At 52.5% G+C, this 24,410-nt stretch overlaps 3 protein-coding genes across 12 annotated transcripts; 1 reads left to right on the plus strand and 2 right to left on the minus strand.

Annotated features, from left to right (window-relative positions):
• Positions 1 to 30: 30 nt before the first annotated feature.
• Positions 31 to 9,391, plus strand: MBD6 (methyl-CpG binding domain protein 6). Of its 8 annotated transcripts, none has more exons than XR_006353270.1 (14): positions 2,413 to 2,532; positions 3,473 to 3,535; positions 3,752 to 3,888; positions 4,137 to 4,239; positions 4,356 to 4,518; positions 4,788 to 5,843; positions 6,045 to 6,694; positions 6,870 to 7,023; positions 7,182 to 7,351; positions 7,498 to 7,908; positions 8,002 to 8,054; positions 8,280 to 8,340; positions 8,432 to 8,599; positions 9,174 to 9,391. XR_006353270.1 is itself a non-coding variant. In XM_043966806.1 (13 exons), exons 3-13 carry the CDS (start codon positions 3,776 to 3,778, stop codon positions 8,504 to 8,506), a joined length of 3,009 nt encoding a protein of 1,002 aa, XP_043822741.1. In that variant the 5' UTR covers positions 31 to 98; positions 3,473 to 3,535; positions 3,752 to 3,775; the 3' UTR covers positions 8,507 to 9,391. The 8 variants fall into 8 exon arrangements, 6 of the variants coding, with proteins under 6 accessions (XP_043822741.1, XP_043822740.1, XP_043822739.1 ...); XR_006353269.1 differs by having other exon boundaries at positions 8,432 to 8,595; XM_043966806.1 differs by lacking the exon at positions 2,413 to 2,532 and adding an exon at positions 31 to 98 and having other exon boundaries at positions 8,432 to 9,391.
• Positions 999 to 2,374, minus strand: LOC122728325 (serine/arginine repetitive matrix protein 1-like). Its single transcript, XM_043966815.1, has 2 exons — positions 1,743 to 2,374; positions 999 to 1,113 (listed from the first exon to the last, which is right to left on the minus strand). Exon 1 carries the CDS (start codon positions 2,372 to 2,374, stop codon positions 1,940 to 1,942), a length of 435 nt encoding a protein of 144 aa, XP_043822750.1. The 3' UTR covers positions 999 to 1,113; positions 1,743 to 1,939.
• A 181-nt stretch (positions 9,392 to 9,572) lies between the features above and the next one.
• Positions 9,573 to 24,282, minus strand: DCTN2 (dynactin subunit 2). 3 transcript variants are annotated; one of them, XM_043966811.1, is made up of 16 exons: positions 24,028 to 24,282; positions 21,900 to 21,968; positions 18,681 to 18,689; positions 15,935 to 15,940; positions 13,685 to 13,781; positions 13,396 to 13,457; positions 13,010 to 13,108; positions 12,615 to 12,775; positions 12,331 to 12,481; positions 11,944 to 12,009; positions 11,461 to 11,499; positions 11,221 to 11,298; positions 11,061 to 11,132; positions 10,659 to 10,761; positions 10,458 to 10,549; positions 9,573 to 10,006 (listed from the first exon to the last, which is right to left on the minus strand). In XM_043966811.1, exons 1-16 carry the CDS (start codon positions 24,061 to 24,063, stop codon positions 9,920 to 9,922), a joined length of 1,227 nt encoding a protein of 408 aa, XP_043822746.1. In that variant the 5' UTR covers positions 24,064 to 24,282; the 3' UTR covers positions 9,573 to 9,919. The 3 variants fall into 3 exon arrangements, with proteins under 3 accessions (XP_043822746.1, XP_043822747.1, XP_043822748.1); XM_043966812.1 differs by lacking the exon at positions 18,681 to 18,689 and having other exon boundaries at positions 24,028 to 24,281; XM_043966813.1 differs by lacking the exons at positions 15,935 to 15,940; positions 18,681 to 18,689.
• Positions 24,283 to 24,410: the final 128 nt, after the last annotated feature.

Consider the following 24,410-nt stretch of genomic DNA (forward strand, 5'->3'; position numbering starts at 1 on the left):
CTCCACCACTCAGGAGCTTCGCTGCCCCACTCCGTGCGGGGGTAGAAGTCGCGTTGTACCCGGAAGTGGCTTCGGGTCACGAGGCTCTGGGGAGATGGGTGAGTCATGCGAGTGCGCGCGCGCGGGCGCGCGCGAGCAAGAGCTGCGAGGAAAAGAGGGGAGCGGAGGGAAAGGAAGGAGGGCTGTGGGGCCAGGAGAGGGAGGGAGATGGAGTAAGCGAGGAAAGGAGGGCGGAGATGATGCAATGTTTGGCAACCGGTGTCTCCGTGCGCGCACGCGCGCGGGTTGTGGAGGGCGGTAGGAGGCGGGGGCCCGGGCGGCCTGGAGCCGCGGGCGCCCAACTGCCGGGAGCGGCCAACCGCCCCACCCTGGGCCCGCGAATGCCCCGGCGTGGCAGGGGGCCTTCTCGGCCTCCACTGCCTCTCCCAGTCGGGGCCACTTTGAGCAGAGGGAGGCCTGGATGCATTCGAGTCCCCAAATCTAAGTTCTCTCTCCTTTTACCTCTCGGCCTCCTTTTGCTAATCTGTAAAATGGGTTGTGAGGGGCGGGGAGAGAGCGGACTAGATGTCACAAAATCCCAGCTCTGATCCCTGGGGCTGTCACGGGTTTCCTTCTCTCTCCGCTGAGGGTGACCTTTCCCCCCATTACACACCCTCCCCAATTCCCAACAAAAGCCAGAGGTCTCTAACTTTCACCCTTGGGGTCATGCAAGCAAGCTTCCTCCCAGAAGGCCCTGCCGAGGGTTCTGCCTCTAACCCAGAGAACTCGGATCGGCTCAGTCCTGCTGGACCGAGCCCACTGAGGCAGGGTGTGATGGAAAACAAACGCGTCCTACAGCACATTAGCCATTAAGCGTGCTTGTGCTGGAGAGAAAGATAAATAAGCAGTTTATAATCCAGTTGTAAGTAGACCCCAGGAAGTTCTAGGGCACAGTGATTTTTGCACACCAGTCGGCTGAGCACCTATGATAAATGTTGATTGAGATCAATTTTTAAAGTGCTTTAATTCAATATAACATTAGATGCCTGCTGGGTGCGAAGCACTGCTAGGCTCTTGGGGAGATAAGACACGGTCCCTTTGCTCATGGAGTTTACAGTCTAGGAAGAGGATAAGCTGTAATAAACAAAGATACAAAAGTAATACATTATATATTGTGTTGTATATGGAAAAAAACCACACGATAAATGCATGACGTTCATTCTTCCATGAGGAAGCCTTCCTGCAGTTGGGACTTTAAAAGATGGGCTGGGAATCCAGCCAGTGAAGGAACATTACGAGCCCTCCAGTTCGGATTATGTGGAGGGGCGCCGTAATGAAGTATAAGGGGGCTTGACTCCCCTGATTAATACCCCTGGAAGGGATAAGGACGAGGAAAAGGTAGTGATGCCAGCTTATGGAATGCCTTTATTGCCAATACCTTTTTTTAGGAACAAGGATATTTGAAAATAAATGATGCAGCCAGATGGATGCATAAGGGAGATGAGTTTGGCTAGGATGTATAAGAAGGATGTGAGAGCTGCCAATCCCCAGCCACATCACTTAGCCTCTGCGTGCCTCAGTTTGCTCATCTGTAAGATGAGAATGCCGCCAATCAAAGGGCGCTGATGGAGCACCAGACAAAGAGGGAAGATTTGATCCGTGCCCTCCTTAAAGCAGAGGCCGAGTGTTCCCGATGGGATATCGCCGAAGCTGTCGTGAGGGCAAGTGGCAGGTGTGCTGTGCTAAAACCGGGGACCTGTTACCTCATGGTCAGCCGAGGATCTTGCTGAACTTGTCATCCCCGCAGAGACCGTGCGCTCTGGGTCGGTGACAGGCGGAGGGAGGTCCTGGGGGACCGGGGGATTAAGAGCTGCCCAACCCCCTCCTTTTAGGGATCAGGAAAGGGAGGATCGGAGAGGTTGTGTGACTGGCCCTAGGTCGCCTGGGTGGACAAAGTGGCCTAGTAGGGATTCGCACTCAGGCCCTCGGACTCCCGGCCCAGCCTGTACCGTGCAGCCTCTTCGGGGAGGTGCTGGGCGTTCCAGCGCTTTCGTTCTTCTTGGCTGGCCGGGGCTCGGTCTTGGGGCGGGCCTGGAGAGGTCATTGGTGGACCGGGAATTAGCTCAGATCCCCGCGGGGAGGAGGGACGGGTTTGTTCCCTGGGGGATTGATCGGGGGGAGGGAGGTGCAGGCGCGTGTCCGCATGCGCACTGCGGCCCCTCCCGTTGGTTCGTCGCGGTCCGTGGGGTGGGGGGCCTGACCCCGCCCCTCTCCCGTCCGGGCGGCGGCGGCGGCGGCGGCGGCGGCGGTGGTGGCGGCGGCGGCGGAGCGGCGACCCGCGCGGGGCCTTCTGGGAACGGAATCCCCAGGGCTGCCCCTGGCCCCTATGGCGCATGCGCGGGAGGCCGCTCGGTGATCCGCGGCAGCGGCGGTGCTTCCTGCTAGGACTGGCCGGAGGCTCGGGCTACACCGACCCCCTACCCCCCACCCCCTCACACTCACCCACCGGGCCGCGACTGCGCAGGGCGGGGCCGGCCGGCACTATGGGCCGCGGTGAGTGCGGGGGCCCGGCCCCCCGCCCCTCCCCCTCCCCTCCTGCCCCCTCCCTCCTCGGCTTCTTCCTTCCCCCCTCCCCCCGCTCTGCCCTCCCTCCCTCTCTTCGTCCCTCCCTCCGTCCCCGCTCCCTCCCTGCTCCCCCTTTCTCCCCTTCGCCTTCCCTCGGTCCCCATCTCCGCGCCGCTTCCTCTCACCTGCTCCCTCCCTCCTCCTCCCTCCTCCTCCTCTCTCGCCCTCCCCTCCCCCTCCCCCGCCACCTACCTCTGGGTCTGTCTCTTGCCTCCTGCGCCGCCTCCTTCCTCCTCCTCCCGACACGGCGCTCACCCCTCCGCCCTCCCCCCAAGTTCCTTCCTACTCGCCAATCTCGCGTCCCCAGGCCGCGGCGGGCCGGCGGCGCGGGGTGACAGGGGTGCCGGGGGGCTTCGGGAAAGGCCGTCAGCGTGGCTAGGGCGGCTGGCGGGGCCCCGGGGCCCTCCTCGCCGGCGGTGCCCTCCGTCGAAACTCAGGGTGGGGGAAATGCAGGAACCTTTAAGGCGCCACAAACGGGGAGGGGGATGGAGCCGAGCCTCTGCTCCCGGGGTCTCGCCCAACGAACGCTAGATGTGTTGGGGGAAACGTCGGGTGGCAGCGGGGACACGAAGGGAGGTCACCCTGGAGGGCTTTGGGGCAAGTAAATCCCGGCGATCCGTGGGCTAAACTGGGTAGTTTTCTTGGAAGAGGGAGCCGTGGTGGGTGCGGGCATGCTTTGTGGTGGTCTTTCGACCCCCCTGGGGTAGGGGGCTGCCATCTTCAGACCCCCAGGTCTCGGGGGCGATCCTCTGGGCCCCGGGGGAGCAGTCGGGAGCTCTGCCCCGTCTGAGGTCTTTGAAGACCTCCGGGGACAGTGCCGGGCGCTGTCACCCTCTGCTGACAGGCCCCCCCCTCCCCTGTGTTGCAGGTGTGGGCTAAGCCGGAGGCCCCGGCTTGGACTGGACACCACCATGTTTGCAGAGATGTTCAGGTAGTCGCGCACCGCGGGCATCCCCCTGCCCCCCTTCCCCAGATCCCCGAACGTGCCCCTGACCGCCCTGGGGCTCTTCCTCGGGGTTGCCCAGGCCCATGGAGGAGAGCGACTCGCACTGGTTTCTCCCCTTTCTAGCCAAGCCTTCCCTCATGCCCTGTGCTGTGTCCCTCCCTGCCCTTCTGCCAGTGCCCACCAGAGTGTCTGTGTTGTCAGGCGAATGGGAGCTGAGCGCACACAATGAATGGGGGCAATGAGAGCAGCGAAGCAGACAGAGCTGGGGGCCCGGGGGCCTCCCCTGTCCCTATTGGCTGGCAGCGCTGTGTGCGGGAGGGTGCCGTGCTCTATGTCAGGTATGGACCGTGCCTGGCTGCCTCGTCCATTTCCCCAACCCCGAGCCCCCGGCCCCCTCCGAGCCCCGCACCCTGATCCCGAATCCACGGAAGTTTCCCCGGCCCCCTCCCCCCACCCTCCCTCCCCTTAGACTGTGCTGCCCCACCCAGGAGGATCTTGGAAGTGGCTTAAGTAGCTCTGCCCCTCGGGAGTATTCGCTGACCTTGTGCCCCCTAATCTCATCCTTCCTGACCCTGTTTCTCCCCAGTCCGAGTGGCACAGAGCTGTCTTCCCTGGAGCAAACCCGGAGCTACCTCCTCAGTGACGGGACCTGCAAGTGCGGCCTGGAGTGTCCACTCAATGTCCCAAAGGTCAGCGTGATGAGGGTCAGCAAAGGTGGGGGATCGGGGAGCAAGTCCCAGACCTCTCTGGAAACCCATCCCACTGGCTCTCCTTCCTCAGCCTGTCCATACCCTCTACCATATAGGTTTTCAACTTTGACCCCTTGGCCCTGGTGACCCCGGGCGGGGCAGGGGTGGGGCCGGCAGCTGAGGAGGACATGACCAAGCTGTGCAACCACAGGCGGAAAGCTGTCGCCATGGCAACGCTATACAGAAGCATGGAGACCACCTGTTCACACCCCTCCCCTGGTGAGAGAAAGAGAGGGATTAGAGGGAACCTAGGAACCTGGGCCCCGGGAGCCAGGGGAGGGGTGCTTCCAAGTCTGGAGGGGGAGGGGGCTGAGCAGAGAGACTATGGGGGAGATAGGCCTGAACGGAGTGGGGCTGCTTCATTTGGGGGGCTGGGGTGGCAGAGTCCAGGCAGGCGGAGAGACCTGATAGAGGTGGAAGTGAGGAATGAGAAGTTCTTGGACGAAGAGGTTCCTGGCTTTGACCCTCTTATTTCTGATCTGTTGCAGGAGGGGGAGCAAGCCCCCAACTGTTCCACACTGTGTCCCCAGGTCCCCCGACTGCCCATCCCCCTTGCCGAGCCCCTCCCATGGCCCCACTTAATGGGGGACCCTGTACTCTACCCCCAGAGCCACTCTCTGTATCTCCTCAGCCCTTTCCCCCCTTATCAGGCCCTGGGGGTGTCTTTCCACCCCCAAGGCCCCCTGACCCAGGTACCCCAGGGGGCAGCAGCAGCCCTTGCTTCCTCCCAAGGGGCAATGCTCCCTCCCCAGCCCCGCCCCCACCCCCTGCTGTCAGTCTCAATGCCTCCCCATACATCTGGGGGACTGCCCTCAGACCCAGCCTGGTCCCTCCAGACCTGGGTTCTCCTCCTGCACCCCTTCTTTCCTCTTCACCACCCACGGGGAGTGGCGAGCACCCTCTGGATCCCCCTTTCCACTGCAGTGATGCCTTAACGCCCTCTCCCCTGCCTCCAAGCAATAATCTCCCTGGCTCTTGTGGACCCCCCACTCAGCCACCAGTGTCTTCAGCCTCTATGCACCTGCCCTTGCCCCTGGTCCTGGGGCCTCTGGGAGGGGGTCCCATGGTAGAGGGGACTGGGGCACCCCCATTCCTCGCCAGCAGCCTACTCTCTGCAGCGGCCAAGGCACAGCGCCCCTCACTGCCTCCCCCCAGCACTTTACAGGGCCGAAGGCTTCGAGCCCAGGCGCCTCCTCTCCCCCACCAGCCCTCCCCTCGGTCCCAACGCCGCCCCCGCAGGCCTCCAACTGTTCTTCGATTGCTAGAAGGGGGAGGGCCTCTGATACCCCGGCGCACCCGCCCTCGAGCCCCTGCCCCCCCATCTTTCTCTCACTCGGAACCCTCTAACCCAATCCTTCCCTCTGTGCTTTCCCTTCTGGGGCTCTCTAACCCTCCCCACTCCGATGGAAGCTTTAACCTTTCGGGGTCCGATGTGCCCCTTGCCCCACCCCTTCCCCTCTCCTCAGGGAGCCCCCCCCAACCCATGCACCCCATCCAGCCCTCCTTACCTGGGACTAGCAGTGGCAGCCTCAGCAGCATGCCAGGTACTTGGATGTTCTGAAGCAGCTCTCTCCCCATGAGTGACTGGGTTGGGGTAGATGTCACCCCAGGTGTTTGGGTTGAAGATTAGAGGGGAACTCCTTCCATATTGTTTGGGTTAAGACGGGACAGAGAGGCTGTTGGCCCTGGGTAATGGGGTGGGGTTTTCCTTTCCCTTTTCTGACTCTTCCCTCTCTTTTTTCCAGGTGCCCCTGCCCCTCCAGCCGCCACCAAAGCCCCCCCGGTCCCCAGCCCTGTCCTTCGAAGCACCCCTGAAGGGATGGGTCCAACCTGCTCTCTTCCCTCCCTCAGTGGGGGGGAGGCCTTCCCCTTTCCCAGCCCAGAGCAGGGCTTGGCATTGGGTGGGGCAGGCTTTCCAGGACTGCTCGGGGCCCTGCCTCTTCCCTTGAGTTTGGGGCAGCCTCCTCCCCCTCCATTGCTTAGCCACAGTTTGTTGGGTGTGTTGGCTGGGGGTGGGGGGCAACCTCCCCCTGAGCCTTTCCTGCCTCCTCCTGGGGGTCCAGGGCCCCCCGTGGCCCCAGGTGATCCTGAGGGACCATCACTTTTGGTGGCTTCCCTGCTTCCACCACCCTCTTCGGACCTCCTCCCACCCACTCCAGCCCCTCCCAGCAACCTCCTTGCCTCACTTCTACCCTTACTGGCTTTGGGTCCCCCATCGGGGGATGGGGAAGGACCTGGGGAGGTGGTTGGGGGTCCAAGTGGGGAGTCATTTCCAGGTTTGGGAGACTTGCCCCCCCTGCTGTTTCCCCCCCTCCCAGCCCCGCCTGCCCTCATAGCTTTAAATTCTGCGCTGCTGGCTGCCAGCCTGGACCCCCCTGCAGGGAGCCCCTCCCAGGTGAGGCTGGGACAGCAGAGCAGTAGGTGCTATCAGGGAAGGCCTGGGGGAAGGTGAGCTGGGGAGGAAGGAGGTGTTCATCTTCCATGGGGAGGGCGGAGGTTTGAGTGGTGGGCTTGGGTAGTTGGGGCTATCATGGGATCCTGGCCATTTGAGGTCGTTTCTTTTGTCTCAGCCCTGTGTTCTGAGCACCCCCCAACCTGGACCACCTACCTCCAGCGTCACCACGGCAACTACTGACCCCGGGGCCTCCTCTCTGGGCAAGGCCCCTTCCACCTCAGGGAGAACCCCCCCACTCCTCAGCCCTCTGCTGAGTGCCAGCCTGCTGGGTAAGGTGGAAAGTGGTGCTGAGTGTGTGTGTGTGGGGGGACAGCAGATTGATCAGTAGGGAGACTGTCTTGTAAAGCTTGGGGTTAATGCCTTGTGCTTGCCCCCCCCCCCCCCCCGCGTTTGCAGAGGCCTCCTAACTTCCTTACCTCATTCTCAGGTGACTTGTCTTCAATGACCAGCAGCCCTGGGACCCTTCCCAGCCTGCTGACCCCCCCAGGCCCTCTTTTCCCTGGCCAGCTTGGGCTCCAGCTCCTCCCTGGGGGAGGCGCCCCCCCACCTCTCTCTGGGGCTTCCAGCCCCTTGACCTGCTTGCTGCAGAGTCTCCAGGTGAGTTATTTGGACATTTGCTGCTATTTGCTTCCCTGGAGGAAGCAGGCAAAGAACTTGGTTTCCTGGGTTATTGTGGCTCATGTGAGGAAAGGAATGTCAGTGCTGTGGTTTGGGCTGACTGGACTTTCTCTTTTGCTCTGCAGCTCCCCACTGAGCAACCAGAAGCTCCCTGCTTGCCCCCTGAGAGTCCCAGCCCAACTGTTGAACCGGAGCCTGCCCGGCCCCCCCTCAGTGCCTTAGCCCCACCCCAGGGTTTCCCTGACCCCCCAGTTCCTGAGTTGTTGACTGGGAGGGGGTCAGGAAAGCGGGGACGGCGGGGAGGTGGGGGATCAAGGGGCATTAATGGGGAGACTAGACCGGGCCGAGGCCGAAAGCCTGGTAGCCGGAGAGAGCCTAGTCGACTGGCCCTTAGGTGGGGTGGGCGAGGTGGTTTCAATGGACAAATGGAACGGTCACCCCGAGGCCCCCATTGGCAGCATAATGGGGAGTTGGCTGAAGGGGGGACTGAGCCCAAAGACCTACCCACTCCTGTGCCCCAGCCAGATGAGCTCAAGGTGAGTAGAGAGGAGGGCATCTGATTTCAGGGTATTTCAGTTAGGATCATGGGAGTGTATCCCTTTTCCTAATCCCCCTCACAATTGTTTCAGGTGCCCCCTGGGGGAGTTAGAAAGTCAAGAAGGGGCAGGAGGAGAAAGAGCAAGTAAGTGCTTGACCCCCAACAGTGACTTTTGCATCCAAGCCTTTGCCTATTTTGCATTTGTGTTTGGAGTTTCAAGGCTGGGTCTGTCTTCAAAACCAACAGATGTTCACTTGAGTGATTCAGGATTTGAATACCCCAGTATGGGCAGCTTCCCCTGCCCCAGTTCATCAGCCTCACCTCTTTTGCTGGGAGATTGACCTTATCTCCTTATTCTCCTTGTGGCAGCCCCTCCCGAACCAGCAGCAGCTCCCGACAGATTACCCTGGAGCCTAGCCACATGTCAGGGGTAAGCAGGGGGGGAGGGACAGCCCGGGGATCGATGGAGGAAGAAAGATTGCCTTGTTAGCAGTGCTAGTGACCTTTCTGTACCTGTCCAGGTGGCTGTTCCCTTGCCCCCCCGGCCCCGTCCTGGTCGTCCTGCCAAGAACAAGAGGAGGAAACTGGCCCCATAGCAGCCATCCCTGGAGCTGGACCTGATCCCCGCTCTGGGGGGAGTTGAGCCTTGGGAGTCCCTGCCAACCATCTGTACCTGTGGACAGAAGTGGGTAGGGGGCTGTGTATCCCCCCCCCTCCAGCCCCCAAGCACAAATGCATTTCCCTCCCCCCATAATCTTGTCCTGAGCCATTCCAGGGGATAGAGAAGCTCACCTCACCCCAAAGCCATGTCACTGATAAGGTCTGGGGGGGTATTTGGCACCTCCCCCCCCAGGTACTAAGGGGAGCATACCCTTCTCCAGGTCTTATTTGCTTAAGTTATTTTTGCACAAATGACTCTTTATATTTAATTCGACTTCATTGCCCCTCTTCCCCAAGCCAGCAGGCTCAGTTTACAAACCTGTGAGCCACTGTTGGCTGCTGCCCTCCTTCCCAGCGAAAGGCACAAAGCAATAAGCATCACTCCTTCCACCCCTAGTCCCCTTCCCTCTGGCTCAGGTGCCTCAAAGCACAGATCCTGCCCTGCCCTGCCCCACCCCATCCCCATGGTTTGAAACACACGGAAGCCTCATTTCAGGGTGTAAGCCAGGTTCCTTCCCCCTTTCCTCTGGGGTAAGGGGGGAAAAGAGGCCTCCCTTCCCACACACACTACAGTGCCCCCTTTCCCCCATCAAAAATGCTCAGAGACGTTGTCATGACGCTGACGCAAGGATTATGCAACGCAGTCCAACCGGAGTGGCCAGCATGCCCAGCCGTCCAGGGGCTGCCTCATGCCTTTTCTTTTGTAAAGACAAGACCCTTCGGGAGTTTTAATTCTGTTTTGTACTCGCCCTGTGGGGCCTCCACTGCTTTTCTATGGGAGACACTCTTAATTTAACAGATAAGAATATTTTGAAACTCTGGCTCTGGGTCCATTCTCATTTCTTTTGTGGGAAAAGCTCATATTTAAAAATTCTTCCTTCTCTTGTTTTGTTCTGGGAGAGCTATCCAGAATTTCTGCCATCCAGATTGGTTTTCCTGGACAAGGGGTAAACATGGCTAACCTTTGGTGAGGTTACTTACCAGGAAATGGCACAGGCTACGTACGGCACAACAGCATTTAATGATCAGAAAGTTGTACAGTTAGCCACAGAGCATCTGTGTACCCCTACTCCCACCACATCATGGGAAAGCAGTGTTATACATGGGTTAGGAGAATGGCTGTTTCCATGCCCCCCGTCTCCAGGGGCTAACAGGAGATGCTTCCCCTTGACCACCACTGTTGAATGTATGGAAGGGGGATACACTGCACATGCAGGAGGTCCTCTCCTTGGAGGTGAGGGTGGGGACCTGGGATTCTTATAATGAAGGAAAGAAGGAACACAGCCATACTCAAGCTGATAAGTACAGGATATACACAAATGGGTCAGAGACTGCCCCTCCACTTCTGCTCACTTTCCTAGTTTCTTCATTCGTGTGTTGATGCTGGCAAAGTTTCCTTCCACTGTGACCAGGTTCTCATGCATGGTAGCCTGCACCTAGAAATGGATGACAGGGGCTCAGTAACTTCTGGCCATATCTTTCAAGGAGGTACCTTAAGGAGCTGGAAACATCTGACTGGAGAAGGCCAATGAGAGATGGAATATAATCCACCGTATAATTCTGGAACTGGAAGAGACCTTAAGAGATCATCTGGTCTAACCTCCCTTTACAGGTGAAGAAATGAAGGGACTTGCTCAAAGTCACAGAGCTAATGGCAGAGACAGGACTAATAGCACAGTCTCCCCACTCCCTGCTATGCTACGGAAAATGGAATCGTCTATGACTCGTCCAAACCCACTGAGCAGTTACGATGTGATGAGTAGAGGGAGAGAGGTGCAAATGGCCCTTCAGGCTTGAGCCTTTCCTTAAAGGATGGACAAAAGAGTCTCATCCATAAACGTTGAAGTAGGGGAAGTACAGGGCCAGGCTTTGTTAGAAGACACAAACCTGAGCCAGTAAGGCAGCGTTGTCCTTGAGAGAACCAGCGATCATCTGTTGGGTGGTGTCCAGATGTGTCAGGAGCTGACCAAACTGCATAGCTACAATAAGAAGTGAAGGCAAGTATTGGGATTTGGGAGCACACCTAGGGAGGCTCCACTGCTCACCTCCCAAGTCCCTCCCAGCATCATCCTGGTCCAGGCTCCCCACCTTGCTCATGCAGCTGCTTGATGGTAACAAGTCGCTGTACTAGTTCCGGAAGCGTAGCAGCAATGGGACTCCAGCGCTGAACTGTCTCATACAACTGATGTACCTGGGAAATGAGAGAAGAAATTGAAGGGATTCTGAGGGCACACACAGCCAGAATCACTGATCAGAAGACCAGCAAGCAGAGGTGCACTCCCCATACAGTGGGGACCTAATTTGGCTTATGATGGGACGATCTCTCTGGTGGCACGGAGGTGAAGCAGGGCTGGGCCTAGCAACAGTCTTACTCAGCTGATATACCCGAGGCTGGAGGTGATGGGCAAAAGGGTTGGGTGTATGTGCCCGTGTGTCTACAGTGGGACACTGAAGGGAAATGACGTGGTGGGGCAGGGGTGTGGCACTGACCTTGCTTTGTGTGTCTGCATCCTCCACAGCAGCTTTGTGTTTAGCAATCTCATTCACTTTCCCCAGGACACTCTGGAAGCACAAGTGAAGAGATAGGCAATGAAGACATAAAGGACTTAGCATCAATGCTCATATCACTGCCACCTCTCCCGATGATTACCTGTAGTCGTGCTTCTACCTGATCCAAAGCAGCAAGGTCCAGGGTGCTCACCTTTGCCTGCAGCAGCTCCACTGTTTCCTGGGGAAGTGAGGGAAGGGCCAGAGGTTACAAATACTACTACTCATCACTGGTCATCATAACTCAACTTGCAGCCAGAAATCTGACTAGCTAATCCTCAGAGAAAACTCTTAACACCTCCTCCAAAAACCTGATATCGCACGTAGCTCCCTCCCTGCTTACCATCAGGCAGGATCCCTGCAGGCCCGAAGACAAGGGATTCTAGAGGGAAAGATGGGAAGAATGAGTGATACCTCCACTCTTGTCATCACCACCACCTTCCATTTTGGCATCCCTACCTTGGCTTGACTTTGAGAAACAGGTTTCTTATCCCCTTAGAGGCAGCTGGTGGTATAGTGGATAAGAGTACTGGGCCTGGGGTTAGGAAGACCTGAATTCCAATTTAGCCTCAGATGCTTAACCAACTGTGTGACTAGGCAAGTCCCTTAACCTCCCAATGGTCTGTTTCCTCAACCATAAAATAGCAGCAACTATCTCCCAGGGTTGTTGGGAAGATTATTTGTAAAAAGTGCTTTAGCCTCGTGCCTGGCATATAGGGCACTATATACACTTCCCTTCTCCGTTCCAAGAACAGAGACTCCTGACTTTCCTGTACTGGTTGTGGGAGCCAAGGAAAGGCTCTAACAGGGTGTGAGAGGATCTGACCTGAGGGTCCTGGTCACAGCGCACTGTTGCCTCCAGCTCTGACAGCCGTTTCTCAAGCTCTGCAACCTGTAGTGAAAGCAAGGGTAAGAGACTCCCCAAACTAGAGGAAGGGGTGGCCCCCTTGTTAGTATAAAACAGGAGGAATGGGGATACTTCTTCCCACCACTGGATCAATCTACAATCCAACCCTGAGGTCATTTCAGAGAGAGCCCCCAGGATGCCTGCTGCCCCACCCCATCCCTGCCCAGTCAGATCTGGACAAACATCCGTCCTAAGTGCTGACTGACTGTCATGTCGGTTGACACAAATATAAAGGCTAAAGTGAGACTTCTGACTGCCAGGGAGCAGGATGCTAATACTGCATGAGTGACTACTCTGGCCACTCACCTTGGCGGCCTGGGAGAACTTGTCTTGCTCAGGCCGAGAGTGAAGCTCATAAGTAACCAGGCTGCTGTCAGGGGAGGGCCCAGCACTGTCCTTGCCCCCTGTCCCAATCCCTTTGCTGCTCTTAGCTGCCTCCAGTTGCACCAGTAGACGGCTAGGCCAAGGAAAAAAGATCAATAAGAAGTCACTTCCCTTGTGGGGCAGGGGCACAACTTCCTCTCAGTTCCCTGGTGCCCTCCCTCAATGCAGCCTGGCCTTGCAGAGGCTCTCTGGCCCTGGGTACCCACTTGGCCAGGGCTCCATCAGGGTCAGTGAGGTTGATGGCAGCATCAGGTCCCAGCAGCTTCTCTAGGTGGGAGGCGACGAGCTGCTGTTTCAGGACGGCCAGCTGTTTGGCCAACATCACAGGGGTCAGCTTCTCCTCAGCAGCTGACTCCTTCACTGTTGTCTAGGAAAGGAAGCGGTAAGGAAACCATGAGGAACTGCAAGAATTGGGCCAGACCTGAGCTAAGTGTCAGTCACTGGCAGTGGACTAGAGGATCAGTCCTGGAGAGAAAATTGGTCAGCCCCTATTTCTAGGCTTGAAGATGGTTCCAGGCACCTACCCCCTCCCTTCCAAGGTCAAAGGGACAAGGACTGGGGCAGGGGAGGGGAAGGGGGGGGGAGCAGAGCTCTTGGTTACCTTTATCTTCTCCACCTCAGTCATTAATTCTTGAACCTCATGCAACAGTCTTTGGTACTTCTGTTGGGGTGTCTCCTTCAGCCCCAGTCCCTCTCCAAGCTAGAAGTCAAGGACAAAAGGGCGTGTTGCGACCCTTAGCATAGGGAACTTCCCAAATCCCAGAATCCAATCACAAAGTGTATTTTGCCCAATCACTAGTCCACAACACTCCCAAGACTGATGACTTAGAACAACAACCAGGTAAGTGGTAACACCAGCTTAGGGGTGTCCCTTTTAGTAAGAATAGGGCCCCTCAGTCCCAACCACCAGAGAACATCCAAAATTCTCCCTTTTAATTGCCTCCCTGGATAAGAAATCCCTGGCCCCCCCCCTCCCCCACCACGAACCATTTCAAACTCTCCAGATTCATATCCTGTCCTTTTGGTTTTCCCAATACGATCCGAAAAGTCTGCATGGGAAGAGAAGAAAAGGAATGGAAAGGTTGCTCTATCTTTGTCCCTGCTTCTGAGTCCCAGGCAAGGGAGGGGATTTAGAAAGTTGCTTGTTTCCACCAGAGGTCCCTTAGAAAGGTTTGTTCTAAGCCTTGTCTCCCCCTCCTCCACCCCACACACCAATCTCCTTAGTTTTGCCCTCATCAACCCTCCTGCCTGATCCCACACCCAACTCTGGCCTCACCAAGTCCCTTGGTCCCCACTCTTTTGTCTTTGAACTTGTCATAGGCAGCATTTGGGTTGACAATGATGTGCTCCACACTTGTACTTGTTAGCTCCTCCTGTAAAGAGACAGGTGTTTTAGACCAAGAGAAGTCTTTCCAAGCCTACCACCCAAAGTCTTCCCCATACCCAAACCATCAATGAATGTGTCCTCACCCCCACCCCCTCCATGTTTGACTCCATTAGGGGGAAAGGGGAAAACATTTCTTCACTTCGATGCCCCTTCTGGCCCAGTCCACAGAGAGGAAATGAATTTTCTTTTCTTGTCACAGTCTGAGTAAGATTTTTATGGAAACAAGGGATCCAGTACCAAAGCCTACAGACTTGGTTTTCTGTAAACATCAACCCCTTGCTTCAGCTGGGAATGCATGACAACAGAGAGAATCTCCTCTACTTTCAACAACAAACTCCAAGAGCTGACAGGGTTATCCAAGCCATGCCATGTGCTCTAGAGATGTAAATACCCACCTACCCCATTTCAGATTTGCTAAGACTACTCTCTTCTAGTCTCATTTCAAACCTGCCAGTTATATAGGGCAAAATAAAAGGGATATAACAAGCTACCAGACTGCTAACGGTTGGAGTAAGCATCAAAACAGTGCTGGCACTGCCCAACGTAACTTGGAGCAAGGCTCCCTGGGATTTGGGGAGTCAGTGGCCATTCCCTAACCTGTCAGGCTGAGGTTGAGAAATTTAAACGGGACTGTCTTCTGAAGGACAACACAGAAGCAGGAACCCATCCAGTTAACATGCATCGGGACAGGGATTATATGCCTGCCCTGCAGAAGAGACATCTCAGGTTTAATCCAGAGAAAAGTTGCAGCAACTGTCCTGCCATGCCAGCTTCTACTGACACAGATCATGGACTGAAGCCAGTTCTAGAATAGCCTCACTACACAATCTTTTCCAGGAAAGGGACCTTGGTGGGGACGGGGTGTAGAATGAGGAAAGGGATTCAATTTGAACCTCAGAGATGGAAGAAGCAGTTACCCCACTGAAATACAAACATCTACATTCTCCATCTTTATCCCCAGATTCTAATGCTGTTTTCATAGGACAGTGTTCCCTCACCAGAAACTTAGAGGTCTGACACCTATCCCTATAGTACAGAAGACTTCAGCCAGCATTAGGATCCTAGTCTTGTCTTTCCCAGCCTGGGGGATACAGAGAAGAGAGCAAGGGGTGGAAGAAAGCAGCCCTAATCTTTGGAGCTCCATCCTTGACCATGTACCCTACCATACCTTAGGATTAGTCAGAGGAGGAACCAGAATATTAGTGGTAGCTTTATGGGGGAAAAAGGGGGGCGGGGAGGGAGAGTACATTACAGAAGAGAAACACTTAACCTTTTGTCTTTACCTCTTCTCCAGGGAAAGCCATGGGCAGTTATAAGGGGCAGAGAACAAAGGGTCAAGACCCCAGGACCAGAAGAAAAGCAAAGGAACTTTTGAGATCAAAAGCATCCTTTTTCCAGTCCTCTCTGGGGTGCTATGCCCAAAGCACCACATTTCCCAGGTATCCAATCAGTGAATATCTTGGGCTCTGATCTCTACTTAATATGTGATTGGGAAAGAACTCAAATTAAGGGAATAAAAGCCCCTGATGCATCTAAGAGAAAGTTAAGCATGGAGATAACTATCTTCTCTCCAGTCTACCCTTGAATGCCCTCCTCTCTTCCCTAGCCAGGACCCTGGTCAGCAAGGACAGTGAAGTTCAAACTCCATTTAAAAAATACATTTGAAGGATGACAATCCTTCAGTCCAAGGAGAGACAATTCCCTGGGCAGGGGAGGGGTTGTAGAAAAAATAGCCAACCCCAGAGAATTTCAACCATAGGACATCTGAGCAAAGAGTAGCAACAACCTGCTACAGGCCTGGGACCTAGCTGTGAGATAAAAAATTCAACTGCCTTAGAACACAGGTGTTAGGTGACTGGCATCAGGAGCCTCTCTAAGTATGTGGTACCCCTGGAAGGGGCAGGAGAACATGGTAGAGGGACTCTACCTCATGTATCATGCTCTGATATTCTAGGGTCTACCTTACACCAGTGTCCAAGAGGTATATGATGGTAGAAGGATTGGGGTGGAGGTCAAGCCAGCTATTGTGGGCAGGGAGTGGAAGGATAAGCACTTTGGTAGAGACAAAAAGGCAGAAGAATACCCATCCCATGACAGCACACCCGTTAAAAAAAGCAGACAAAAGGTCAGGCTTCTTACCAGCTCCTTGCGGTTTCCCCAGAGGTGAGAAAGTCAAAAGAGGTTAAGAGGAAAAGGAGGGGGAAATTGGGGGGAAAAAAAGACAAAATTGTTATTAGCACATTGTCACATGCACTACATGATACTCTTAAAACATACTGTACCATAGGGTCCCAGGGGAGGTTTAGCAAAACCTTGGTAACAGTTCACTACAGACAAGATCCCCACATATTCAAAAAGGGTAGGAAAGATAAGACCCTCCCCTTCCCCAAGGTAACAAGGGTACACAGGAGTTTAGGTAAAAGGGTAATTACTAAAAAGCAGCAGAACACCAGCAGTTAGAGGTGATCAGCCAGGGATACAGGTTAAGGAAATGATGATGAGAAATAAAAGAGGAATCAAAGCATTTCAGAGCTAAAGGGGACTTCTCCTCCCTTTATAAATGAGGAAATAGTGGCCCAGAAGAGTGGCTCCAGAAGGAGATGCTGTGGCATCCAAAGGCCTCTAGCTGAGTGGTTAGCCCCTGGCATAAGTTTCTCTACCACCCTGGTTTTTGAGGCTTGGGGAACACAAGGCAGTTAGTTAAGATGGCAGCATCAGCCCTGGTGAGGGAAGGGAAAAGCAAGTGTTCAGGTGAGGCAGGTCAGCTAATGTCAGCTGCTGACAAAAGAAGCAGGGAGAACCTATCGAACGCTTATTTTTCCTCCTTCTGCTGTTGTCTCAGTAGGGGTAAAACAGTCCCTACCTACAATCCTTTTCCCCTGGCCCTGGGAGCACCTAATTTCGGTCACTGCTACATAAGCTCCTGTTCCCTATGATGAGCTAGCAGAGGGATACCTAAGTTCAAAGGACTTCAATATCTAGCTCCCAAAGCCATATGGGGAATATTCTTTTTTTCCTTCCCTTGCTACAGGATCCATTGGGGGGTGGGGTGCAGGCCACCACAGATGGCTCCTATCCCTAGGCAGTGCTAAATTAGGAATCTCCAGGAGAAAGTCCCCAGAGATGCCCCAAAGGGGCAAACACCACTGGAAGGCGTGAGCACTGGGATGTATTTTAGGGATGGGTGACTAGGGAAGGGTGACTCCTTCATGTAGTCCAGGCAGGGCTGTATCTTGACCACTCCCTACCTCTTCATTCCCCATCCTAGAGTCACTTCCTCTAATGGCTGTTTCTGGCCCAGGCAAGGTTCCTCCTTTAGCCTGAACTGGAGCTCCATTAGTTGTGCTGTCTGAGCTGAAGGGGACAGGGGAGGTTTCAGTGGTAAAACCTGGATGAAAAGCCTGCATAGGTGCTCACATGCAAGCACAGAGACTGTGCCTTTCTCATCCTTGTCCCAGTGAGACAAAGCTGGCTCAGGGAGAGCAGCAAATGGTCATCAGGGAGGAGAGTCCCAAGTTCCAAACCATGAAGAATGAGCAGCAGGGGATACAAAACAACAACCAAAAAACCCCCCAAAAAAACCAAAACTTGCCAGTGGAAATAACCAAGTGATGGATTAGTTCTTAGATTGTGGTCTCCAGGATGTGTCAGAGAAAGAACGCAATCTTATATGTAATTCCCATTACCTGGACTTGTATTGATCACCAAAGAAACACAAAACACCCCAGTCACCCTGACTGCAAAGTCTCAGATGTCCTAATCATGGGTGCCAGCCAGGACAGCTGATGTAGCATTTTTCATATGACTCTGCTCCTCACTCTGTTCAATCTCTAATAACTACACAAATCCTGAGGGTGGGGGATGGATATGAGGCAAAGAATCAAGGGAGGAGGCCAAAAGCTCTTTGCTCTGACTTAGGTGTAATGCCAAAGAAATAGCTAGAGAAATTTTAGATGCATGGTGGTTAAAAGGAAAGTGCTGGAGAACATTTACCCATCTAAAATCAAAGCAAACTATTCATTCTAAAGGAGCAGTACAATAGTTAATCTAAATCACTGTTTCTTTATTAAAAACTCTAGAGACCATGGATGAGGCTGTTTTTAGAATTAGTAATATATAAAGATATGTCCTTGATAATAAAAAAGACAGTTATATTTGGTTTTAGAACATATATGATTCTCCCTCACCTTTATTCTCCAACACTCAAGATTTAACTTCCTGTTTTGCTTAGGTTGATATTAAAATTAGTTTGCAATTCCGAGCACATATCAACCATTCCTCCATTCAGAGGAGATAGTCCCAAACAATGTTCTGGGCAACTAGAAAAAGCCAATGTGGGAAATAAAAATTTCCATGGATATCACACACACACACTCTCTCTCTCAAAATCCTGGTAGCTATTCCCTAGAGATGTTCTTTTGATGCAGGAAGGGGCACTGGCTTCTGCTATACATATATATACAGTTACCTAAAGTGATATGACCTTGATCCAACACAGTTCAAAGCTCTTCTATTTCAATTGGTCTTGTTCCAGACTGGGAAAAGGAGGTGTGGCATTTTCCCATTCTCTGCCCCTCAGATCAATGGAATCTTCATGCCCAAATGCCTTTATAGTCTTTATCTCCTTGTACCACCCTCCACCTGACAGTTTGACTCTAAGATGCTCACATAGGGAAAAGACAACAGTAATCCAGTTAGAATTATATATCCAAAACTTGACTAACCATCTTTAAACAGGAGGCCGGCAGGCATCAAAGTCACCCAATCAGGTATTTACTGGCTTTTGAAATGATTAGTGACAACAACAGGACAAGGGGGGTAGTTCATTGGCATGCAAGATGGAAAACAAGAAAACATGCAAAGTAGAAGCACTGAATGGTCTTACTTGTGCAAACTAGTGTCCAGGCAAGGTGGTGAGGGAGGGGGAAAGCATTAGGAAAAACTCAGATAAGTTCATGTGCATCAACAGTTAATAAACACAATTAAGCATATTCTACGATATCCCCAAACCAAAAGGAGGGAAACAACCTGCTGTTTCTTCTTCTGGGGTAGAGAAAAAAGCTGCATAAGCAGCCAGGAGATTGCCGTCTATGCCACAGCCCTCTGAGGGCACCAGAGTTTGCAATGGAGCAGTAGGTTTTCCATTACCTAACACTGGGGACTGTTATGGTCCATGTGCTTGATTAAGAATGTTCCCCTTGCTTCCCTGATCTAGTAGCTTCAAAAACCATGAGCAGAACAATTCATAGACTGAACATGAATACTGAGAAGTCAAGTGTGGAAGATGGGGCTCACACCGTTAGGAATTAGATTTACTTGAATTTTTAAAAAAATCCTACCAAAAAGCCAGTCCATCTCCCAATTATCCTAGAAGTGGGCCTGGGAAAACCAAACTTGTATATGGAGAGCCGTGAATAGTAACTTGTATTATGAAAGGGGTGATATGACTAGGTCAGCTAGGCCCTTTGGTTGGCCCAGCACCATGGGCTCAGTCCTGTTTTGGAATAGTGTTTCTTGCTTAAAATTGCTTTAATGCACAGTAAGGAACTGAAGGGTCATTTTACAAACCTTTCCCTTACCAGCCTTCTGAAGATAGCAACATTTCCAAGTATACTATGAAGTAGCAATTATAAAATTCTGGATACATTTTATTTTTTTTAAGCCACCATCTCCATTTGTGGCTTAATTTAAGATTACTTGGCCAGACAAGGTTTCTCTCACAATGAAGAAATAACAGAGGTCACCATATTGGTGTTACACATGTTAAAGCTACTTCACTGTTCCTTTAACCAAAAGCCTAGAGATCAAATTAGAGAATGCCATCATGGGGGGAAGTGGAACAGCAGGCTTTGTATGAATTTGTGTGAGAGACTCAAGGTTAAATAGTGGTAGTGGTGTGTGCCTTTCTCCCCTGCTATATCTTCAGGAAGGTAAGCATGCTGGGAGAACTGTGGATACCAAAGAAACCAAAATTGCTGAAGTTTTAATTGATCCGCATCTCAAGTTACAAATTTAAATCTGAATTAAGAATAGCAGTAGAGCCATTACTCAGCTTCCTTCTCAAACCATCTTTCTAGGGCCCAAAGGGACAAGCTGTAGCCAGATGCATTAGCTTTATGACGGAAAACATCCAAAGCCTTGGCTACTCCTAAGGCAGCTGAAGGCATCCTCATTTCTCTACTTTTAGTTCTGGAGAGCCGCTAAAAGAAATGGTGAGGGAAAACAACTAAACTTATGTCATCACTTCTCCAGTTTCTTAGCACTGTTATGCATAGATACTGAACAAAGGATCCACATAAATAAGAACTATTACTTCTTTTTCCCATTTGCCATGAGAGATTACTGGAGTCTGGAAAAAAGCTCTCCTGCTTAGCAATAAATCCGATCCCTGCTGAGGTTCTATCTGGGGGAGAAGCAGTAGACCCGGAATGGCCCTCCTTTTGGCTCTCCTCTCTCAGGCAGTTAACATTAAACCTGTTCCATGGCTGGTGAAGCTTAGCCAGGGATGTTACCCTCAGCTCAATGGCTCTGCTCATGAAAGAGAGCCTTCCTTGGATACTTCAAAAGAAAAATCACAATTTGTTTTTCATCTGGACCTCTGGGTAGGGTTCCCCTGAAATTAATTCTTATCCCTGCATTAGAGATTGGTAGGCAGTAGAATGCCATTCAGTATCTCTCCATGAAAACCTGACATTTCCTCTGGAGTCTAGACAGGCCAAGGCTGAAACTGAGCTGAATTCCTGAATTGTGGCATTATGATAATATGCTTGGCACCTCCCACTTATGACCTTTAAAGAGGACTGAGATGACTACTCTGGAGAAGGACCTTTAAGAATAGCCCTTATAGTGACAGGTAAGAATAGCTCATGAGCAATAAAAGATTCCTCAACCACACTCACACATTATTCTTTGGACAACTACACCACACTACATCCATCTCCATATGACTGCAGCTTTGGGACATGACATGCGAGCAGCTAGAGAGAGAGATGCCACAAGAGACACACACCACAAAAGGTGGGGTGGGGTAGAAGATAAGGTTTGTTGCAAAACGGGCTATTGCCATGTGGGAGAGCCAAACAAGGAAAAAGTGAGTATGCCAAGCCACACATTATCAGCCAGCATCCAGCACCCCCCCAACTGACCAAAAATCTCTCAGACACAGCCAAAAGAGTCATACATGTGTATATGGAGCCTGCCTCCTGAGGATGGTCAGCCATGCTGTCTGTGTTCAGACATCATCCCTAACCCAAGCCATTGTGGGAATACCAGAAACACATAATAGATGTGTTAATAAATACAATTAAGTATATTCTATGATATCCCCAAACCAAAGGGAGGGAAACAACTTGCTTCTTTTTCAGGGATAGAGAACAGTCAATCCTACCTGCCCTTCTCAGAGGCTGAACAAGTTGATTAAGTGGCTAAGAGATTGCTGGCTGTGCCACAGCCCTCTCAGGGCACCAGCGTTTGCCATGGGACAGTTGTCCTGCCCTGAATAGATGACGTGCTAAATGTTCTCTTCCTTGTCTGGGCCTATGTCCACAGTTTTCCCCAAACCAACTCTCTTCTCTGGAAATCTTCCTACATCTAAAAGTCCCTCAAAACATCTTTTCTTTGCTAAGAAAGTGAATCAATTCCTTCATGATCTTTCTTTCCCATGACCTTTCCCCAATCTCTGTAAAAAGCTCCAAACCACAACTCTTTCTCTGCCCTGTGAAGCTCTGCACTAGGTAAGTCACCAGTCCTCAGTAGTGTCTGAAGAAGACATGACTCAACCTCAGGGAGTTTACAGCATCTGAGGTTTCATGTTTGTCTTTAAACAATAACCAGGTTCCAGGGGTCTGAGTTTTTCCTAACCTGTTATTTTACTCAGATTTTATCAGCTGAATTCAAGATCAGAACTTTATAGGTCTCAACTGTCTTGGCATTTCTCCTTCATGCTCTAAGTTCAATGTTAAGTCTAATTCCTTTGTATGAACAACAACTTGAAATGCCCTGGAAGTGAGGCTGGCATGCCAGTTCTTCGTGGTGGCTTCTTAGGGAACGGGATAATATAGGCCAGGGGAAGGGCACCAAGGGAGTTGTGGGGAAGTAGTCTTACCGAATCAAATTCTGCTTGGTCGTCCTCAGGGAGGTCGCTGGTCTCATAAACATCTGGTTCATTTCTGGCCTGCAGGTAGAAGTGACCAACCCACCTCACAACAAAGTACCCACCAATTCCTTTCCCCTACTCCACTTATCATGGCTAAGAGAGAAGACCGGATGATTCCCAGATCACCTGCCTGCTCACCTATTCCTTAGCTTTCACCTAGCCCAGGGAACCATCACAGGGCTGGTGGCTGAAGCAATTGAAACCTGATGGTAGAAGCTGAATGTGAGTAATGACAAAGCCACCAGATTCATCTCAGGATTAGACACTGTACTTTTTACTAATCTGATACAGGGCTGAGAGGGACAGGGACCTTAAGTCTTTTCACTTCACCAGTGTCAGTGGGGATAATGGTAAATGTAGCACAACTAGGGGGTGTATCAAATGCATCTATATGGGATGGCAGTTTTTAGAACATTAGAATTCTAAACCTAATCTGAGAATGGTTCTGTTACTCTAACTTCATATCCACCATTAGCCAACCCACAGTCTTTGGCAAATAGACAGCATGGGGGCACAGATCATGGCTGGTATGGGAATGTCAAAGGTGGTATAGACAGTATTTGCTTCATTTTGGTGAAATACAAGGTAGAGGAGGACTGGGGGTATGTGTTGGTGGTGGAGAAGTATGACATGGAAATGAGGATGAGAAGATAAGACAGGAGAGGAGCTTTCTTGGATGTTAAGAGGAGTCAAGGGGAAGGGGCTAAGTCTTGTCATGTGAGAGGTAGATAGAAGCTTCTGAGGTATAGGTTGGAGGTGGATGAAGCGTTAGGTTGTGGGGATAGAAGGCTACAGCATAATGGAATTGGTGTCAGTCTGGAAGAGCACACTAACAGAAAAGGAGAAAACAGAAGGAAGGTGAAAGCTTTCACAGAGGAGGTGGAGAACAGTTTATATGAGAACAATATTGTAAAGACAAACCATCTTGAAAGATTTAAAAACGCTGATCAATGCGATGACCAGTCAGGATTCCAGGGGATAGATTCCATGCCACCCATGTCCTGAAAGAGGTGGTGGACACAGGATGAAGAATGGGATATATGATTTTTGGAAGAGGTTATTGTGGAAATTTGTTTTGTTTGATTATGCATATTTGTTTTTTTCTGTTACATTATTAAATTTTTTAAAAAATTAAGCAGCTATTTTCTCTCCCTATAACCTCTCCTCACACCCCACTGGAAAAGAAAAAAAAAACAACACTTGAAACAAATAAGTACTATGTATATTTGTTATAAGGGTTTTATTTTTTTTTTCCCAATGGGGGAAGGGAGAGAAAATAAATGTTTGTTAATTGAAAAAAGGGAAAGGCGCTTAGGGAATGGAAGCCAGGCACTAGGTGGTGGGAATTCTTTCAAGAGGGCTACAATGCAATGGAGGTGGGTGGAGACAGACTGGAAGAGGGAGGCCTGTGGGAAGATCTGACAGCAGAAGAAGGAAACAAAACCTTAGATGGGTGAAAGGATTTAAAGCAGGGGTTTCCTAATCTTTTTTGTAACAGAAACAACTTTGAGGGTCTGGTGAAACCTATGGATCCATTCTTAGGCTTTTAAAAATAAATACTTAGGATTACAAAGAAAATCAATTATATAGAAATTCAGTTATCAAACTACTGAAAGAAAAAACTGTTCACGGACCCCTGGTTAAGAAGCAGCGGCTTAAGAGGAGGAGGGTGCGGGGAGGCCCTGGGGAGGGGGGCCTCGGGAAGGCGGCTAGTCCACCCCTTTCATTTGACCGAGGCAGGCCGGGCGGCCCAGAACGGTTAAGTGACGTGCCCAAGGCTGCACAGGCAGTCAGTGGGGCAGAAGGGACTCGGACTCGGCTCTGACTCCACCTTCAGCGCTCTTTGCCGGCCGCACCCCGGGACGAGGATGGGGGTGGGGTGCCGAGGACCGGGCGAGGATCCCCGGGCAGGGATGGGGGCAGCCCGCCGGGAGGCGGGGAGGCGCCGGGGCCCAAGCGCGAGCCGGGGTTCTCGAGCCGGCGCCCGCGGGCGGGTCCCGGCGGGGGCCGAGGCGGCAGGGCCGGGGAGTGACCGTGCCGGGCCGCGGGGCGGGGACTGTCCGGGCCCTCTACTCACAATGCCGGGGAGGTCGGCGTATTTGGGGTCCGCCATGACAGCGGCAGAGGAGGGCAGGGAAGACAGGGCAGGGGGGGTCCGGGGCCTCGGCGGGGCCGGAGCCGAAGCTCGAGCTGTGCCCGCGGAAGAAGCCGGTCGGAGTCCCGGTCCGGCGCTAGTCTGATGCGGCGGCAGGGGCGGCTGAGGGGCACGAAGTCTCGCGAAATGACGGCCGGGAGTCGACTGAGCCGAGACTGAGAGAAGCCGACCTCGCGAGAACTGAGGCCTCGGAAGCCGCTTCCCCTTCTCCCTCTCCCCCCCACCCCCCCAACCGTGAGGTAGAGGCGGGCGAAAACGAGGCAGGGAGATGAGGTAATGGGGAAAGAGTGCCTGCCGACTAGGAT

The sequence above is a fragment of the Dromiciops gliroides genome, chromosome 5, assembly GCF_019393635.1.
Source record: "Dromiciops gliroides isolate mDroGli1 chromosome 5, mDroGli1.pri, whole genome shotgun sequence".
Lineage (NCBI taxonomy): Eukaryota > Metazoa > Chordata > Mammalia > Microbiotheria > Microbiotheriidae > Dromiciops > Dromiciops gliroides.

Coding starts and splice junctions, on each gene's coding strand:
- LOC122728325 (XM_043966815.1), bottom strand. CDS start 2,374: ATGCGCCATAGGGGCCAGGGGCAGCCCTGGGGATTCCGTTCCCAGAAG.
- MBD6 (XM_043966806.1), top strand. CDS start 3,776: ATGAATGGGGGCAATGAGAGCAGCGAAGCAGACAGAGCTGGGGGCCCG. Junction 7,352..7,497: donor GCTTGCTGCAGAGTCTCCAG/GTGAGTTATTTG, acceptor TTTGCTCTGCAG/CTCCCCACTGAGCAACCAGA. Junction 7,909..8,001: donor CCCAGCCAGATGAGCTCAAG/GTGAGTAGAGAG, acceptor CAATTGTTTCAG/GTGCCCCCTGGGGGAGTTAG.
- DCTN2 (XM_043966811.1), bottom strand. CDS start 24,063: ATGGCGGACCCCAAATACGCCGACCTCCCCGGCATT. Junction 13,109..13,395: donor AATCTGGAGAGTTTGAAATG/GTTCGTGGTGGG, acceptor CTTGACTTCTAG/CTTGGAGAGGGACTGGGGCT. Junction 11,500..11,943: donor GCTGTGACCAGGACCCTCAG/GTCAGATCCTCT, acceptor CTTTCCCTCTAG/AATCCCTTGTCTTCGGGCCT.